The following is a 19,708-nucleotide window of genomic DNA, read 5'->3' as shown; positions in this document are numbered from 1 at the left end:
TCCCTGCCCTCCACCCCTGCTTTGCACCCATCCTGCCTTGTCTTTCAGCCTCTCAGCGCCTCCCCTGCTGTGTCTGTCTGAGGTTGGGGTGTTCCTACTTATGGGGAAAGGCCATCCCCCTTGGGCTCCTCTGTCTTCCCTCTACTCTGTTTTTGTAGGGCCTCCCTGAAGTGCTTTGTTCTCATGAACGCCCCCTGGGCAGAATCCGAGGGTCTCCCTACAGCAGTGTCACTGTGTTTTTAATGAGGCGGGGCAGGTCCCTCTTTGGACTCCTGCCTGGTGTCTCAGCTGCTGCCTATTCTCTTGTTTTGTTTTGGCTGGTCTAAGGAAACAATAACTCTATCCAAAACAAACTTTATTCCTAATATGAAACAAAATGTCCAGGGAAACTGAGGACTCTGGGTCGAAAGAGATAAGGAAACAAAGACGGCATGGGGTGTACACTGGGGTCTTGGGAAATTGGGGAGGGCAGAGGAAGAGCTCTCAGAGGATGGAGGTGGCCACAGGCAGCACTTCCTGACTCATGAAAATGTCCAAGTCCAGGTTAGGGTCTTCCAAATCCAGTTTCAGAAACTTATCCACTAAGGTCTGGCAACTGAAGGGGAGAGAGAATGGCGAGATTTATGGGGGAAGAGATACGTGTGTCTCTGGGAAGAAGGGAGAGGGGAAAGCTGCAATGCATGAAACCTAGGAACTTGCAGATGTAGAGACTTCAGAAAGAAAGAGTGGGTTTCTGAAGGGAAAGTGCTGGAGGAAGGCTCTCTGCGTCCCGGAGAAGATGCTAGAAAGAACAAAGACACTGGGCCACATACTCACTTTTCCATTTGAGTCTTTTTTAACAACTCCTTAACAGGCTTGATGGGTTTTCCACTGCGAATTAAGTCTGAGACCTAGGATCAACAGGAAGGAAGCGGGGAGAGGAGGTCAGGTAAGAGAGAGGAAGTAAGGGTCAGTCTTGTGGGCCCAGAAACCCAGGTCCCTGAGAGGAGCAGAGACAATGGGAAGGGATCCCTGGGAGGGAGGTGGTTGGATGTTTGGATAGCATCACCTCCTTGCTACGAGCAATGAGTGTGTCAGGAAGCCCAGCCTGTGCAGCTGTGTGAGAGGCACGGCTAGCCTTGGCAACACCTTCGCAAATCTGGTAGAAAAAGACAAGGTCGTCCCCATCCTCACAAGTCTCCATGGTCTTAAAAGAGAATAAAAGGGGACAGCGTGTTATCCATCATCATGCTTCTTGTCCTGAAACCCCTGGCCAATCCCCTTGGGGAAAAGGGAAGGGACATGGTCCTTGTGCTTAGGGAGCCCCTGTTCTATTGAAGTCGTTGATTCCCATCTTGGGAAATGCCCAGCCTAGGTGCCCCTAGGGGCTAGAGTGGTTTCCTCACCAAATACTTAATGAGGGGCCCTTGCGGCAGCAGCTGTAACTGAACAAGGCTCAGGAAGTTGGTGGCCACAAAGATCTGTGGGCACGTGGGTCCGAGCGCCAGCCAGTGTCGGAGCACTGCGGCCAGAAGTGCAAGCCCATCCACCTGTGTGGAGGGCAGGGGTGAAGGTGTGGATGTGGGCAGCCCACATGCCCCCTCCACCTGCCCTGGCCTTTCCTCATCTCCCACTCTGTTTCTCTTTTGCCCACACACCCCTATTCTTTCCTCAAGGCCCAGCCTCACCCTCATGCTCCATCCGCCTCCATTTTGCCTCCCTTAGTTTCTAATCATTTCTCCCCTCACCGTGTTGGTTCCCTTTCCAAATTCATCAATAAGGATCAGAGACTGCTCAGTGGCATTGTTCACTGCTTTCGCCACCTGCTGGACATGAGGTGGACAAAGGAGAGTCTGCTTAGCATCCGAGAGGCTTGTGACACACCAACCACAGTATGCCCGTGAATAAAGCTATTTGTATATGTGTCCACTCTACTGGACTACAAGTTCTTTCATGGCAAGGCACATGGTTTGTTCATCCCTTTATTGCCAACAGTGCCTTGTATGAAGCAAGGGTTCAATAAATGCTTATGGTATTGATTCTACCAGTCTCCGAATTGGGTGTTCTCTGCCCCTAGTGTAGAGGGCACGCAGGCAAAGGGAATGGTTTGCCTGCTCTGAGCATTTTTTGGGGTGGAGTTTCTTCCCCACCCTCCCTTCCTTCAATTCCACCCCCCTTTGCACCCTTTGACCTGGTTGAGGTCGATCATGAAGGTGGAGAGGCCAAGGGAAATGGATTCGCAGCTATGGATTCGGGTGAAGATGGCATCTACTGCCCCGATTTCAGCCTCCTCTGCTGGCACAAAGCTGCCCACCAGAGCCATGAATGTGATCAAGCCTACCTGAACAGGAGAGGAGACAGGGCCTGAGGCTTGATATGTGGGCTCAGGTGAGGTGAGGCTAAACTGAGGACGTGAATAATAAATCAAGGAGAGGTGGACACTGTTCAATAGAAGAAAAAAGGTAATAGAACACACTGTTCCTCTCCTCTCACAATCCTGATCGCCACTCCTTAAGCTCACTTTACAGTGGGCAGAGGCATACCTGGAAATCAGAGGTGGGTGAAGGGAACTCAGGCCATGTAAAGACTTATTAGATCTAGTAGAGAACAGAAGATGTGAGAAAGACCAGCATGGGGGTGTGGGCTCTAGTCTTTTCATGACAGATGGGGTCAAGATAGAGGGGAGAAGAGCTAGAGGGATCTGAGTTTGCTAGCAGGTGGGGGGTGAAGAAGGTAGAGAAGATGCCAAAGGCCCAGGCTGTAGGGATTCTCCTCACCTGTTTGAGGTATATGCTCTTCCCTGAGGAGTTGGGCCCAGTGATGACTTTGATCCGCCCTTTGTCCCCACCACATTCTGCAGAGTTGGGCACAAAGGTTCGGGCACAGAGTTCCATGAGAGGATGTCTGCAGTGGATAGAGAGGCACCTGACACTAGGCCTGTAGGCCCAGGTGGATGAACCCCTCAGGAGATACGGCCTTTGGGCCCCTTGGGCCTATGCCTCCACCCACCCTGTTCTCACCTGCCATTCTGGATTCGTACTCCAAGGAGCCTGGAGGAGTAGTGCGGCCTTGAGTAGCCATAGTCCCGGGCAGCACTGGCAAGAGCCAGCAGGACGTCCAGGCGGGAGGCAAGGTCCAACACCCGGGTCAAGACAGCTGCCCGAGCCAGCACCTGGCACTGCAGCTGGTACATCAACAGGGTCTCCTGGTCTGGGAGCAGGTAAGTGAAGGAGCTGGGGGTCAGAGCCAGGGGAAAATGAAGCAAAGATAAAGAGACCCACAGAGGGACCTAGAAACAGGCTTGCAGATACAGTCTGAGACCCCAAGAGACAGCAGAGAAGATGCAAAGTCAGAATGCGAGAGACTGCAGGAAGAGAAGACGCCTGTTAGAATAATCTCTGCACTCCCTCATACCCCAGCTGCCTCCTCTTGTTTCTCCTCACCCCGGATCTCACAGTGCAGGTCCCCCAGCAATGCATCCAGCTCCTTGGTTCGAGCACTACGATAGTGCAGCTTCTCCTCTGAGAGAAACTGGACACAAGGGTTCAAAGCTGGAGGCTTTGCTCTTGGTCCTCCTTTCCTTTTCCACCTTTCTAACTCCACCTCCAGCCTCCCACCCCAATTTCTACCTCCATTGTGTTAGAGCTGATAAAAATCAAAGTAAAACTACAGATGAGAGATCCCACGTTGGGCAGCACTCATGGGGTTAGGCCTCTTATCACCCCCACTACCTAGGTCGAGAGTCTCACCATGAAGTCCAGTCCCTCGATCTCAAAGTCACTGGCCTCTACCATGGAAGGCAGGCGGGGAATAGAAAGAAGGAAGCCAATCTGGGGAGAGTACAGAGGAGATAATGCAGAGAGCGACTGGCTGGGTTCTTCTCTCCCTAGAATAAGCCTAAAGACCCCTGTATCTCCCTCAGGAGGTTAAAGCCACCAACAGATGTTTGTGTTCTTCGGGCTTTCCCAAAAGTTTTCTTATCTACCAATGTGCCTCTCATAAACCTAACGTCTCCCCTAAAAGACCCCTGGAAGTTACACCCACCCTCCTGCCCTCACCAGAGGGATGTAGATGACACTGCATGAAGGAATACGGGAGTCCAGAGTCTCCAGCTCCTTCCGAGCGACCTCCGTGAGGAAACTGGGAAGTCCCATCAGCCTTCGTTTTTCTAGCAGGGGTGAAGACACAAAAGGAAAGTTGACTCTCTTTTCCTGCCCTGGTTGCTGTGATGATCCCCAATTATGGTAAATGCCTGCTGACACTACCCCATCTCTGGGCAGACCCGTGTGTCAGGACTCACAGGCCCTTCAGCACACCCAACACTCACTCTCGTCAATTTCAGGATCTATGTTGGAGAGGACAGTGAAGCGATTTTCAGCAAGGCTGCCCTCAAAGTCCACCTGAGGAGATAAGAAGTCCTGTTTCTTCTCACCCCAGCACCATCACTTAGTCCTGTTCCTCAGTTCTCCTTGGGCCCCAAGTTTCTCTGCATAGTCCCTGCTTCAACCCTAACCCTCCAGGTACATCCTGATGTTCTCCTCTTACCGTCCCATTCTTTAGTCACCTAACTGACCTCAAAGTCTCCCATGCTTCCCCATCTCCCACATTCCCCAGACCCCAGTCCCTCCCCATTCTCCAACCCTACTTCTCTCTCCTTCCTCTCTGGTGCTTGGCCTCTTTCCTTCCACTCACCACTTTCCCAATAAGGCTGGCAATGTGGTGCAGGTCATCAGAGAACTCCTGGGCAATGTCTTGAAAGAGCTGTATGGACTGGGGCAGGGAACGGCAGGCATCCCTTAGGCCCAGGGCACTGTACACAGTCTGTGGGTGAAATGGACAGAGGAAGGCGGCCCACACCCAGGCCGAAGCGAGGGAATAGGTATGGACTGAGACCAACAAAGACCAACAGGAAAAAACACAACAACAAAGAGAGAAGATCTCAAAGGCAAAAAGAAATAGATAGTGAGAGAGGAAATAGCATCTGTTAAATTCTGTGCCAGGCACTATACTGAACACTGAAGTTATGAAGACAAATAAGACATGGTCCCTGTCCCAAGGAGCTCAAAGTCTAGTGAGGGAAAAAGAAATACACTCAGAAGATTTCAAAATAAGGTAGTAGGTGCTTTGATAGGGGTTTGCCCAAACTTCCAAGAGAACAGAGGAGGGAGAAAGAGAAAAAGGAATATGAAAGGGAAGGAAGAAGGGACAATGACAGTGCTGGGGTAAGAAAAAGCAGGAAGAGAGAAAGGGTGGGAATCCTTATGAGTTAACTCCCCAGAATGAAGGTCAGTGACCTGAGGCAGCTGATCTAATCATGGATTAGGTTGAGTGGACAGACCTAGTCCATGAGACATTTACTGAGCCTTACTTTGTGGTGGTGGTAGGATATGTAAAGTATATAAATCAAAGGGTTTATAATCTAGCTGTGAAAGAAACAAACAAACAACGACTATCCATAATTGGCCAAGTTGTGGAACTGACTAAAACTACTAAGGAAATTTACAGAATAAGACTAATAGGGGCTAAAACAGTTGGGGAGATCTTAGTAGAGAAAAGGAAATAAGTTGGGTCTTGAATAAGGCTATTTAAAAAGAAGGAGGTATTCTGGGTGAAAGCAAGAGCTTGAGCAGATGCACTGAGGTAAGAATGAGCGCTAACATTTACTGAACAATTACTATGTGCCAGGCAATGTTCTGAACCTTTTACATGTGTTAATTTCATTGACTCCTCAAAATAATCCTGTGAGGTAGGTACTAGCATTATCTCCATTTTATAGGTGAGCAACCTGAAGCACAAGAAGTAGTATAATTTGCTCAAGGTCTCACAGAGAGTAAATGGAAGAGCTGGGATTTGAACCCAGGCAATCTGGCTTTTAACCACCAAACTATACTGAACATGAACACAGTGGGTATCCTAAACAGAGTGCTTAAATACAGAGCCTGGCCTAGCTGAAGCAGAGGATAAATGTTAAGAAGCACTGGGAAAGGGAGATATAGTCATATATACCTGCTCATATTAAAAAAGAAATGAAACTACTTTATGTGTTAAGCAAATATACTGTAGACAATGAGAACCAGGTTTCTCACTGTCAGAGAAAGAGGTGACAAATGAGGTAAGGAACGAAGTCTAGAGTGAACTCTGTGGTATTAAATTAGAATCAGAGGTATCAGTATGAACTCATGGGTTCTTTAAAAGATAGATAGGTAGGTAGACAGGTAGATAGATAGATAACATAGATAGACAGAGAGGAATATAGATCTGTAGGCATGGGTTAATACACATACATACATTTCCTAGCTCTGTCTGTGGTGAGAGCCTAGAAGTGACAGCCACCCTAGTAGCAACAAGCACACCTAGCATCCAGATCTTGGTTTCTAATACCGTTCTCCAATAAAAGAAACCAAGAATCCTTGAAGAAGTGGTTGATTCCAGGGCTAAGGCAAGGAAAATACATGATGAGCCTGGAAAATCTTGCAGCGCTAGAAAGTTAGGAGGTGTTCAAAACAGGATGAGAACCAAGTTGAAAGAGCACGTCAAAAGCTAACCTGAAGAGCTCCCAATGACTAAAGCTAGAAATTTTCAGCAAAAATAAACAGTGATAGCATTGCATTATAACCCACAAAATAAAATAAATATTTATGAGATAATTACACTATAGCTACGGAAAATGTTAACATTAGAGGAAGCTCGGTGAAAGGTATATGAGAACTCTCCATACTGTTTTTGTACTTTTAAGTCTTACATTATTTTCAAAATTAAAAAGCTATAAAAACAATAGATGGGGAATTATTGCTTAAAGAGTATTGAGCTTCTGTTTGGGATGATGAAAAACTTTTGGAAATAGATAGTGGTGATGGTTATACAACATAAATGTAATTAACGTCACTTAATTATATACTTAAGTATGGTTAAAGTGGCAAATTTTTGTTACATATTTTACCACAATAAAATTTTTTAAAATTAAAAAAAAAGGAAACATCCTAAAATTTAAAAAATAAAGTTATCTGTAGGTGGAGAGAATACAGTGGAGGGGACTGCAACAGAAGCTAGAGTTAATTGACTGTACCTTGTTGGGGAGATTTGATTTTGTGTAAATATTTCATATAATTAAAAATTTTTAAAGCAATTCCTAAAAATAAAAAATAGACTTAACTAAATGAACACAAATGTATATACAGATAGTGGCATAACCAAACAGAGAGGAACTATTCCAAGGGACTAAAACACAGTAATTTGACTGTATATCCCTACTGATGACAAAAAGAACTACCCCCTAAAAAAATCTTAAACAGTTTTCAATAATCATTTAGTTGGTATTAGTGCTAGAATTACTAAATGAAGAAAACACTGAAGTTGTCAAGGATTTCATTTTACTTGGATCCACAGTCAATGCCCATGGAAGCAGTAGTCAAGAAATCAAATGACATTGCATTGGGCAAATCTGCTGCAAAAGACCTCCTTAAAGTGTTAAAAAGCAAAGATGTCACTCTGAGGACTAAGGTGTGCCTGACCAAAGCCATGGTATTTCAATCACCTCATATGCATGCAAAAGCTGGACAAGAATAAGGAAGACCGAAGAAGAACTGATGCCTTTGAATTATGGTGTTGGCAAAGAATATTGAATATACCACGGCCTACCAGAAGAATGAACAAATCTGTCTTGGAGGAAATACAGTCAGAATGCTTCTTGGATGGAGATGGAGAGACTTCATCTCATGTACTTTGGACATGTTATCAGGAGGGACCAATCCCTGGAGAAGGACATCATGCTTGGTAAAGTGGAAGGTCAGTGAAAGAGAGGAAGACCCTCAGTGAGATGGATTGACACAGTAGCTGTAACAATGAGCTCAAACGCAGCAATGATTGTGAGGATGGTGCAGGACCAGGCAATGTTTCGTTCTGTTGTACACAGGGTCACTGTGAGTCAGAACTGACTAGACAGCACCTAACAACAACAATAACAGCGTCATTGAAAGGAGCCCTGGTGGCAAAATGGTTAAGCCCTCGGCAAGGTGTCTAATCGAAAGACAGCCGCTCTGTGAGAGAAAGATGTGGTAGTCTGCTTCTGTAAAGATTATGGCCTTGGAAACGCTATGGGGTGTTCTACTCTGTCCTATAGGGTTGCCATGAGTTGGAATCAACTTGACAGCAACAGGTTTGGTTTGGGGTTTGGTTATTGTCACTGAGAACCAGAATTTCCAGTGTGGAAGAAAGGAAATATTGAAGACAATAAGTAAAGAAATAGAGAAGGTAAGTAAGAACCCTGTGGTTCTGGATTTAAATTGGTAGTATCAGTATGAACTCATGTACTTTATTTTTTTAAAAAAAACTTCCTATGTTTGTCCACAGAACAGGTCTAAAAGCAATGAGCAAAATGTACTCAGCACCCTCTAGCATCCAGACTGTGGCACTGAAATACCATTTCCCACTAAAAGAAACCAGGGCTCCTTGGAGAAATGGATGATTCTGGGTCAGAACCAGGAGATGTCAATGATAAATCTGGTACATCTTGTTAAACCAGAAAGCAAGGAAGCTATCAAAGTCTACTTGGGTCCTGTTTAAAGGATGCAGAAGCCAACAACAAGGGGCTCCCATTGGTCAAGATGGAATCATTTGAACATGTATAAAGATTAAAAGTGCAGTGGATTGAAGCACATATATAAATCCATGAGTTTGTAATAATGCTAACAGAACAACAACAACCAAAAAAAAAACCTCATTGGCTACCTTGGAGGATATCAGGAAACTAATTTACTATTTTGGTAACCAGTAAATAAAGGGAGAAATAAAATCAAGCAATTTTCTGTATTTCTATATGAACTGTCTAACACTGGGCAACCAAACAGGAGATGAGAGGAAGTTTCTCTTTACAGAAGTGTTCTGGCTAATAAATGAAGAAGGAATGACAGAGTTAGAATAACACAATTTTACAATCTCTAACGAATTAATGGATTTATATATTGACCATCAAAGGCTGCTAACATCACAAAAAGAGATAATCAGACATTATGTTCCTCCACTTATGAAACAGTCTTGGAGAAAAAAAAAATCAAACCTGAAGCTGATCAAGTTTCTAGATTCAACTATTAATTTACAGAAAATATAAAAGAGAGGGAAACGTGTCAAAAACACCTAGGGAATGTAATCAGCAAAATCCAGACTAAGGGAAAGTCTATAGGACAAATAATCCAGTTTCTTCAATAAATAAATTGCAAGGGGGTGGGGGAGAGAAGAAAGATGGAGAAGGAACTCATGATTAAAGGAGACTAAAGAGACATCATCCCATTGTCATACGTTGATCATATTTGGATACTAATTCAAACAAACTAATAAAGAAAATCATGACATTTAATAAATGAGTAAAAATTTAAACATCGGATATTGCATGATAATAAGAATTGTTAATTTTTAAGTAAGATAATGGTATTGTGATTCTTTTTAAAAATAATTCTTTTCCTTTTAGAAATCATATTGAAATATTTATAGATAAAATGATATGATGGATGGAATTTGCTTCAAAATAATCCAGGAAGGCCATTGAGGCTGGATGAACCCCTGAAACTATTGTTCTAAGATAATCTTTAAACCTTAAAACAAAAATATCCCCTAAAGTCTTCTTTAAACCAAGTAATGGTTTAGCTTAATTAGTAAAGAATATCTGCCTTGAGCATTGTGCTTTTTTAAGAACACAATGGGATCAAACTGACAACAGCAACTTGAAAGATTAGATAGGAACCTTAGGGAACAGTGAGTTTATGTTAATGGTGGAGGACCAATTCAGAAAAGGAGGGTAAGAATGACTGTACAACTTGAAGAATGTAATCAATGTCACTGAATTGTACATGTAGAAATTGTTGAATTGGTGTATGTTCCACCAAGTATATTCCCAACAACAAAAAATAAAATAAATTTTAATAAATCCAGGAAGGGGAAAGTGGGTAAAAATACAGCTGTAACAGGATCAGCATGAGTCAAGTGTTGAAGCTGCATGGTGGATACATGGGAGTTCATTATATTATTCTCTCTAATGTTTTTGAAATTTTCCATAATACAAAGTTAAAAAAAAAATGTTGGGGTAAAGTTGGACAGGGTGACCAGAGTACAGAGAGTCTGGAACAGAGGCTGAGGGGCTAAACCTGGGCTTCTAGGATTCAAGAAGGGAAGCCTTACCTTGTAGAGAACCTGCCAGTCACTGACCTTGGTGTGGGACAACTTCATGCGTTTCAGAATCAGCTACAGTCAGACAAGAAGACAGCTACTGTTTTCCCTCCCGGACCTGAACTCCTCTCAAGAAGCCCAGTGTCCAGTATCAGCCTTGAACTTCCTTCCCCACCCCTCCCGCACTTCCCTGGGCACAAAGGCCTCCCGCTCACAGGCACATTCTTGATGTGACCCAGCAGCCGATGCAGCATCTGAGCCATATCCAGATTCTGGGGTAGCAGGAAAAATTGAATGACGTCCAGACGAGAATTTAGTTCCACTAGGTCCTGAGTGGGACGTGTGAACCACAGCCTAGAAAGGGATTGGGGTGAAAATTATATCTGTTCTCATCACCGTCTTGATCTCAATTTGCCAACATATATATCTGGAGTCTCTAGGAATTGTGATAATCTGTATCTGATATGCTATAGGAATGTACTGGCAGATGCAGTGTCCTCATCTATATGGTGTGTTTACATGTAGCTACTCAAAGTCACTGGGAGTGAGCATGACTGTGTCTGTATATTACAGTTTCAGTGGGTATGAGCATGTGTAGTTCCATGTGGATGTGTGATGGAGCACGTCAATATTTGAGATGAAGAGCAGTGTGTTGAGGTATTTCTGTGCCAACACTCCGACTCTCTCTGTGGCTGAGTAGGAGGGGGTGAATCAGTATGCGTTTGTTCATTTTTTTCAGCTGTTAAAGTGTCTCTGGGTGTAACAGCACCAAAATTAGTCTTTTCGTGTTCTTCCTGTGAAAGCGTATAACCGCCGCATGTGAAATAAGAAACTTTCAATTCATAATGGTCATTTCTGCAGGAAAGAAAGAAGGATGAAAGAGGGACTCTTAAGGGGCTTCAGTAGCACTGTCTTGTTATTAAGATGATTGATACAGATGTTTGTAATATTAATACTTATACCTTTTTGTGTGTCTGAAGCATTTTTTAAGAAATTACATCTGTATACAGAAATAGATATCTCATCTGTGCTTGTCTAATCCTAGGCGCCCCGATCTCCCTGTGGCTATGAAGACTGTGAGAATCTGTAAGGACTCGTGAGCCCAGGGGTTCTTTTCTACATTAGAGCGAGCCATTAGGCATGCCATTTTATATTAGAGCTCACGTGTGGAGACACTGGGGCCTGAGGATGTGTACCTCACACTGGAGTCCCTGGCCAGTTACCCTGGGCTAGAACACCCCAGGTTAGAATGAGGTAGAGGTTCCAACTAGATTTGAGGGTGGGTTTTAGGCACCTCTGCTCTTGGAGCTCTGGTGGCACAGTGCTTAAGAGCTCGGCTGTTAACCAAAAGGTTGGCAGTTCAAGTCCCCCAGCCACTCCTTGGAAACCCTATGGGGCAGTTCTACTCTGTCCTATAGGGTCACTGTGAGTCGGAATCGACTCAACAGCAATGGGTTTGGTTTGGTTTTCGCTCTTGGCCACAGACGGTTCCAGCCAAGGCAGGATTCACCAGTCTGTGAATACCTGTCTCCATTTTGGACAGCATATTAAGTCTCACCAAGCTGACTCTCTTGTAAAAAACCTAAGTTATCTCTGACTCATGTACTGCTAGTGCCAGAAGACATCTTAGTGATCACCTAGTCAAGCCAAACCTCCCGGTATTACAGCTAAGGAAATGAGGCCCAGAGAGGACAAGTAACTTGTTCAAAGTCATACTGCTGGTAAGTAGCACAGCTGGGTCTCAAACTCAGGTCTCCATACTACTAGGACAGCACTCTTTAGGGCACACTGTGACATTCAGTTCACCTTCCTGGCACCCTGTGCAGCTTTAGGCAGCTAGGATCTTAGTTCATCATTCAAGTTATGATTCAATGCCCTACCAGATCCTATCTGGGGAATTCATACTCCTCCCCCACCTTTAACTCAGTTGTCTTCTCCACTAAGAATCCCTTCCCTCCCCTCCCTGGCTGAGATTAGAGAGCTGCACAGGAAGCAGTGGAGAATGTGTGGGTAATTAAATTACCCCACCAATTACCTGAAGATGACCTCAGAAGTTATTCTAAATTAACCTCCAAAAGATACCCATTGCAGGGCAGGTGAAGTGGGGAAAGGATTGTACAACTAACTGTAGGCTAGAAAAGGCTTCTGCTCTGAGATTTTAGAGATGAAGTGACCAGTGCACTTGTGTTCGTGTACTGTGTTCACTCACGGAGTGCTACCAGGTACAAGGCCAGGTACCAGGCACTGAGGTAACAGAAATGGCTACTGCACACTTCATAGCTATGAGGGCAAGCAGATTCACAGACTGCTAATTCTAACCTGAAGTGATAGTGCAACCAGAAAAACATAACAAGCATGAAGTGAGCACACAGGAAGGTGTACATAAGTCTCCTTACAGGTGCCTGTGAAAGCTTTAAGGAAAAGGTGATAGCTGGGTTGCACCTTGAAGAGAAAGTAAGATTTTGACAGGTAGAAAACAGGAGAAAGACTTTCCAGAGGGAACAGGCATGGTTTCCAAAATGGGAAGTGGCCTTAAATGACTGGAATACACAGTGAACCCAGTAGGAAAGAGCTCTGGGAAGGGAGCCTGGAAATTAAAATTGAGGTGAATGGGAGAGGCCTTGAACATCATACTGCTAAGGATGCTAATATTCATCCTGCAACGAACGGAGGAATGGGGAAGCCTCCTGAAGTTTATTTATTTTTCTTTTTTTCTATTTAAGGTTTAAAAAACAGTGGCATGACATGCTCAGATCTCTTTTGGAATGTCAGGTATTTTAGAGTAAAGTATGGATTGGAAAAAGAAGAGACTAGACCCAGAGAGACCAATTTAGGAGCGAAAGCAATACTCCACCACTATTCATCTGTCAGTTTGTTGTACTGTGGTGGCTTGCATGTTGCTGTGCTGCTGGAAGCTATGCCACCGGTATTTCAAATACCAGCAGGGTCACCCATGGTGGACAAGTTTCACCTGCGATATGCAGATGACACACAGCCTTGCTTGCTGAAAGTGAAGAGGACTTGGAGCACTTACTGATGAAGATAAAAGCCTTCAATATGGATTACACCTCAACATAAAGAAAAAAATCCTCACAACTGGACCAATAGCAACATCATGATAAACGGAGAAAAGATTACTGTTCTCAAGGATTTGATTTTACTTGGATCCACAATTAACGCTCTTGGAAGCAGCAGTCAAGAAATCAAATGACGTATTGCATTGGGCAAATCTGCTGCAAAAGAACTCTTTAAAGTATTAAAAAGCAAAGATGTCACTTTGAGGACTAAGGTGCACCTGACCCAAGCCATGGTATTTTCAACTGTCTCATATGCATGCAAAAGCTAGACAATGAATAAGGAAGACTGAAGAAGAACTGATGCCTTTGAATTATGATGTTGGTGAAGAATATAGAATATACCACGGACTGCCAGAAGAACGAACAAATCTGTCTTGGAAGAAGTACAGCCAGAATGTTCCTTAGAAGTAAGGATGGTGAGACTTTGTCTCACATACTTTGGATATGTTGTCAGGAGGGACCAGTCCCTGGAGAAGGACATCATGCTTGGTAGAGAAGAGGGTCAGCAAAAGAGAGGAAGACCCTCAATGAGATGGACTGTCACAGTGGCTGCAACAACGGGCTCAAACACGGCAATGATTGTGAGGATGGCGCAGGACCAGGCAGTGTTTTGTTCTGTTGTACACAGGGTCACTACGAGCTGGAACCAACTTGATGGCACCTAACAACAACAACACCAATACTCCACGTTAAAAATGATGATAGCCAGAATTAGAGCAGTAGATGTGAGAGACATTTCAGGGTAGAATCAATAGACCTTGGTGAATAATTGAATATGGGGAGTGAGGGGAAACCATCAATCCAAGGTTCATAGCTTGAGAAGCTGTATTGCCAGTAATGCCATTAACCCAAGACAGAGAACACAGGAAGAGGGGCAGGTCTGGTGAGCATCAGATTTGGATGCTCTCAGTTTGAGTGGCCTGTGGAAATTGCAGGTGGTGATGATATGCAATTAGCATTCCACATATAGAGCTTGGAACCAGAGACACACATTTGAGAGTCATCAGAGAATAGCTCAAATTTGAAGTGTGTTTTCTATAACTACAGAGATATTACAGCATGTACGCTGGTGTTTTATGGATGTGTTTCTGCTGCTTGTATGTGTTCAAGTCTGTGTATCATCAATGGGTATATTTGCACCTGTGCTGACCATATAGAATGACGATAATACTAGCTACCACATGGGGTTGTTGTAAGGATTAAACGCATTTAGCCAGCACTGGGTAAAGGGCAGTTGTTGTTACTGTTAGATGTAGATGTGGTGTGTGTGAGAGTCTGTATACGGCTATTAGTATGTAGCGTGTACATGTAACTCATGCATTAGTTTGTAGCATGTGTGCGAGACCCACTCACCTGAGCAGCTTTTCTCCCCACTTACAGCGGCATCTGTTGAGGATTCCTGTGCGGGAGGGGGCAGGGAGTGAGCTTGTTACAGGCAGAGGCCTGGAAAGGAATGTGTGTGTGCCTAAGCTGAGGCATCTGGGTCAGGGGCACGAGTGTTGGGCGGGCTGGCCAGGAAGCATTCCTCAGACACAGGACACAAAGTTAGCTAAAGCTGATGCCTGGCGGCACGCCTGAGCTAAAATTACTGCACTTGGAGATAGGAGAGGGGCTGGGCACTCGCAGGAACACTCATGCAGAAAAATAACACAGAACAGGCAGAGTTAGCCTCACAAAGAGCCCAACACACATATGTAAACATTATGCACAGTGAAACCAGGTGGATACTTGGGGCCATGCCCCTAATACACCCTAAAGTCAGAGACATCTGATTAAGACTCTATGCAAATCAGACAAGCATTTACATACCTCTCCTTTATATATAGGGCCTTTCCAAAGTCCTTAGACAGGTGCATGTAGTAGAAACAGTCATACAAACCCAGAGAATGAACAATGGTTTAGTAAAGTAACAGCTGATGTGAAAATGAAACTGTACAACTACCGGATGTGGGGAGATGCCCAAGCTCAGAGAAGGTACAGAAAGGATAAGAAAACTGGATGGAGTGGAAGAGACACCTGGCAATGGGGGTAAAGTGGGAAGGGAGGGCTGGGACACATCTTTAGAAGCAACTACTTTTCTGGTAGGTTTTTATAGTGTGGGATGAAGCATACCTACCAAAAAGGCTGAGCCCCTCCTTCAATCCAGTGGCCACTTTGTACACTGAGGGGTGAGACTCACTCTTAAAGATCTGCAAAACACTGTTGGAGAAATGGAGGAGTCTGGGGTAACTGAAGGCTTGAATTTTTTAAGAGAATGGGAGCTCGGGACTGAAAAAAAGGGTATAAGACATCCTCCTGAGATCAAGTCTTAATGTGAGGTTTGCCCCTCACTTCTCTGTGCCTCAGTTTTTCCCTTTAGAAAGGGAGAGTGACAGCTTTGTGCTTTTCCTTCCTCTCTTCCCCATACCCCCCTCTTCCTTTTCCTTCAGGGAAAGAGATCTTAATAGCCCAGGATTAGGGAAACTGGAGCCTCAGTAAGGATTATTAGGAGCATTAAGCTTAATCCTTCTCCCTCCCATGAGACAGCAGCCTGCCTCTACCTCCTTACCTGTAAGTGTCTTGATCTATGCTCACCAGATGGGTCCTGTGGACAGAAAACAAGCAGAAGGGAAGGTGGCATGAAAGGGGTATGAGAGGTCTGAGTTCATTCCAAAGTTTGGCCTCCCCCACCCTCACCCTTGAATAGGCCTCCATCATCTCCCCAGGGCTCCGTAACCCTCAGGTTCTCCTGTAAGTCCTAGAGCAGTCGACCCTCTGGGTCCCTGCCCCTCCCCACACTCTATCTTACTCTTCAGGCCTCCCAATCCCACCTTTACTTTGGTTGACGTTAGGGTGAATCACCTACAACACAAATTTCTTAAAGCCCAGGATGGGGACGCTGACGTTATAGTCTTCCAATTCAACGCCAATTCTTCTTCGACCCAGGAACTTGAGCAGCCCTCCAAGTGCTCGAACCTGGAAGGGGATCAGTAGTGGAGTTAGGGTAAATGCCAACGTCCTGGAGCCTGGACAACACCAGGGAAGAGTCTATTTTCCAGGGCTCGGCCAGTACCTCTCACGATTCCACCCTAGGACTGAGATGTTTGTGGCTTTCTCCAACCCTTCTCATCCCAGCCCTTATTGTCAGGCCCCACCTCACCGTGAGCAGGCAGTCAAAGGGAATAATGGAAGACAGGAAGAGGATTTTCTCAGTGGCAGTCATGGAGTCTGGGATGAAGGAGTAGTTTCCAGAGAGGAGGCGCTGTTTGCTTATCTCCAGACCTACGTGAGGGGAAGAGAAGATAGAAGAGGGGAAGGAAAGGCCATAGAATCAATTCTAGAACTTTAGAATTAAAAGGGACTAGAGATCTTCTAGCCCAATTTTTTACCCCATTTTAAGAAAGAGGCAATAGAAGCCAAGAGAGATTATGTGACTTGCCCGAGCTCATGCAGGCAGTTAATGAAAAGCTGAAGCAAGAACCAAATTTTCAGACTCAGTCTAATTCTCTTTTCATTCTATGTATCAGATAAAGCTGTCTGGCTGAGAGCACAACCTGAGAAAAATAAATGGCTCAGGAGAATAAGATATCTGCCTGGAATTGGGGATTTTTGATCAAAAAGACTGTATTAATAGAGGAACTAATAACACTAATGCTCTAAAATCTAATTAGGATAGGACATTCCTTGTCCTTTTTGCAAAACTGTGAAGTGATGGAAGTGGCTTATGGATCACCAGAGTCACTGAGGCAGTGACTTGTTTTTTTTTTTTTTAAAGGGATAAATGGCTTTGGCTTAAAGGGGAAAATTCTAACAATCAGAACTGTCCACGTGTCACTGCTCCCTCTTGGGGGGCGGGGGGGCTCATCTCTAGACATGCCTGAGTGGATGTCCGCAACTTATGAAAGGGTAGAGGGCAGGGAAGATCTTGAGGAGACTAGTCATGGGGCATGGAGATCACAAAGGTTAGGATGAGAATAAGGCTAAGGGGAGACCTCTGACGATAAGGGTGAAGCTAGAAGGGGCTGGAAAACTGGGACAGGTGGCTGGGCAAAGCAAAAGGAAGGAGATACCAAAATCCACACTTGGCAAAAATACGACTTCAGGTCTTTTAGGCTCCGCATGCTCCTGGGAGGCTGTAGGGGAGGCAAAAGAGTAGAGGCCATCAGTCTGTACATCTAAGTTGTTCTGCCTCTGCCCCACCATCCCTGATGCCCAATTCTAGCTTCTGGCTCTAGCTCCCTCCAAACCATTCTGTCTCTTGGAACATTCCATATCTCAGTTCTCTCTCCCCTGCCCAGTCCTTACCAAGCTTCCCCAGAAACCGAGTCATATTCTCATCCTGTTTGGCGCTTGTAACAATGGACCGGGGATTGACTTCATCCAGAACTTGGAATGAGAATGGAGACCTCATGAGTTAAGAGATCTTTATCTTTTGACTAAGAGGAAACCCACTGACCTCTCCTTGCTAACCTTCTCCCCCCTCAAAAACTTATTTCCTCCCTCTAAGAGCAGGGAGTGTTCTGCACATTGGGAGCATAGACAGGAGTCAAGAGTAAGATTCAGGGAAGGAAAGAGTAGTGAGACTGGCTGGGGAAGAGGTGTGCCCTGGAGATTGTCACTAGACTATAACCTGTTGGAAGAAAGACTTGACTAATTTGCTCAGCACTGTATCTCCAGCAGAGCCCCGGTGGTGCAGTGGTTAAGAGCTTGGCTGCTAACCAAATGGTTGGCAGTTCGAATCCACCAGCTGCTCCTTGAAAACTCTATGAAACACTGTCCTATAGGTTTGCTATGAGTCAGAATCGACTCAATGGAATTGTATATCTCCAGCTCCTGATAAATAGTAAACACCTAATAAGTATTGGTTGAATAGTGAAATGAATTCCTAAAAACAACAGAAGTCTCTGGGAGTCAACTAATAAAATGTTAGACAGATTGAGGCAGGTAAGGGCATATCAATGAGACACACTCCCAATCCCAGAGAACAAAGGAATTAATGGTTCTGTCCCCACCTCTCTGGAGAAGCTTGAGGGTCTCATGGTCTGGGGTATCTGGCATGAAATGGATGCTGGAGTCACTAGTGTCATAATAGGCAATGCCCAAGTATCCTGAATTCCACAGCACACACAGATGGATCTGTCCGGTGATGAAGGAAATAAACCAATATTTGAACCACTCATAAGTGCAGGATAACTGGTGGTCATTGAGTCAATTCTGACTCCTGGCGACCCCATGTGGTACAGAGTAGAACTGCTCCATAGGGTTTTCTTGGCTATAATCTTTACAGAAGAAGCCCTGGTGATGCAACAGTTAAGTATTCAGCTGCTAACCGAAAGGCTGGTGGTTCAAATCCACCTAGGAGCTCTGTGGAGAAAGACTTGGCAATCTCCTCCTGTAAAGATCACAGCCTAGAAAACCCCATGGGACAGTTCTACTCTTGTTACTATCAGTCAAAACTGAATCCACAGCACCTAATAACAATCTTTACAAAAGTAGTTTCCAGGCCTTCCTTCTGCTGTGCCACTGTATGGGTTCGAACTGGCAACCTTTAGGTTAGTAGCCCACTGCAAACTGCTTGCGCCACCCAGGCTAAGGCAGCACAAAAACCCATTGCTGTCGAGTCGATTCCAACTCATAGCAACCCTAGCAGACAAGAGTAGAACGGCCCCATAGGGTTTCCAAGGAACAGCTGGTGGATTCGAACTGCTGACTTTTTGGTTAGCAGCTGTTATCATTTAACCACTGCGGGATAATGCCATGCATTATTTAATTTTAATCATTTTATCAAATCTCTGAGATAGGCATTATCACCCCATTCAGACTATATGAAACAGATCCTCACGGAGGTGACCTGTCCAGCTCTACCTAACCCCTTTTTATTCTAACATTCCTATCAACTCCCAGCAATCCTGATCCGAGCTCTCCCAAGACATCGCTGGCCTCCAGAGACCTCTGCCGGCTCTTCCTCGTCGTCCTCCACCTCTTCAGGGGCCGGCACGGGGGTCGGGATGGGGAAGCCGACCGAGGCTGCGCCGGGCCCCGGTCCCTGCGGCGTCCTGCCTTGGGTCGCTCCTAAGGAGGCCATGGACTTGAGGTTCTGCAGATGGAGAAAATTAAGGCGGTTCAGAAGCGGTGTTTCACCCGCGAGGGCGCTGGGGCAGGGTGGCGCGCAGAAATACAAATCCACTGAGAGAACTTCTGGGAAAGGTCTAAGGCGCTGGACTGCAGGGAGGGTTGAGAGCTGTGGGAACTGGTATGGGGGACTTTGAGGGGACGATTTCTCAGGTATTTCCCTGAAGTACAGATTGTGGAAAACTCATACGCCCCACCCTCGTTTCTGTCACGCAGCGGTTGTAGTTTGTGAGGAGGTGGTCTGTGAGCCCAGAGGGGCGAATTGTACACGCCGCCTCACGATCGTCGCCTCGCACTCTGGACTTCCCAACCCCAGCCGCCGCCAACTCACGGCGTTTTCCCGCCTTTTCCCTCACGTAGGCTGCGACATGGGCTACACTGCT

The 19,708-nt window shown here is 45.3% G+C and overlaps 1 protein-coding gene across 1 annotated transcript; it reads right to left on the bottom strand.

Annotated features, from left to right (window-relative positions):
- Positions 1-290: 290 nt before the first annotated feature.
- MSH5 (mutS homolog 5) lies at positions 291-19,708 on the bottom strand. The gene is made up of 25 exons (XM_004390757.3): positions 19,657-19,708; positions 19,144-19,290; positions 18,206-18,329; positions 17,499-17,579; positions 17,264-17,326; positions 16,354-16,475; positions 16,060-16,169; positions 15,763-15,798; positions 15,331-15,413; positions 14,568-14,613; positions 10,353-10,491; positions 10,150-10,212; positions 4,672-4,800; positions 4,307-4,379; positions 4,038-4,147; positions 3,729-3,809; positions 3,423-3,510; positions 3,000-3,189; positions 2,757-2,883; positions 2,171-2,320; positions 1,728-1,802; positions 1,386-1,529; positions 1,049-1,186; positions 817-890; positions 291-595 (listed from the first exon to the last, which is right to left on the bottom strand). The coding sequence occupies exons 2-25, from the start codon at positions 19,276-19,278 to the stop codon at positions 484-486; spliced, it is 2,493 nt and encodes an 830-aa protein (XP_004390814.1). The 5' UTR covers positions 19,279-19,290; positions 19,657-19,708; the 3' UTR covers positions 291-483.

Source organism: Trichechus manatus, unplaced genomic scaffold, assembly GCF_000243295.1.
Source record: "Trichechus manatus latirostris isolate Lorelei unplaced genomic scaffold, TriManLat1.0 scaffold00327, whole genome shotgun sequence".
NCBI lineage: Eukaryota > Metazoa > Chordata > Mammalia > Sirenia > Trichechidae > Trichechus > Trichechus manatus.
This window is presented reverse-complemented; position numbering and strand designations above follow the sequence as displayed.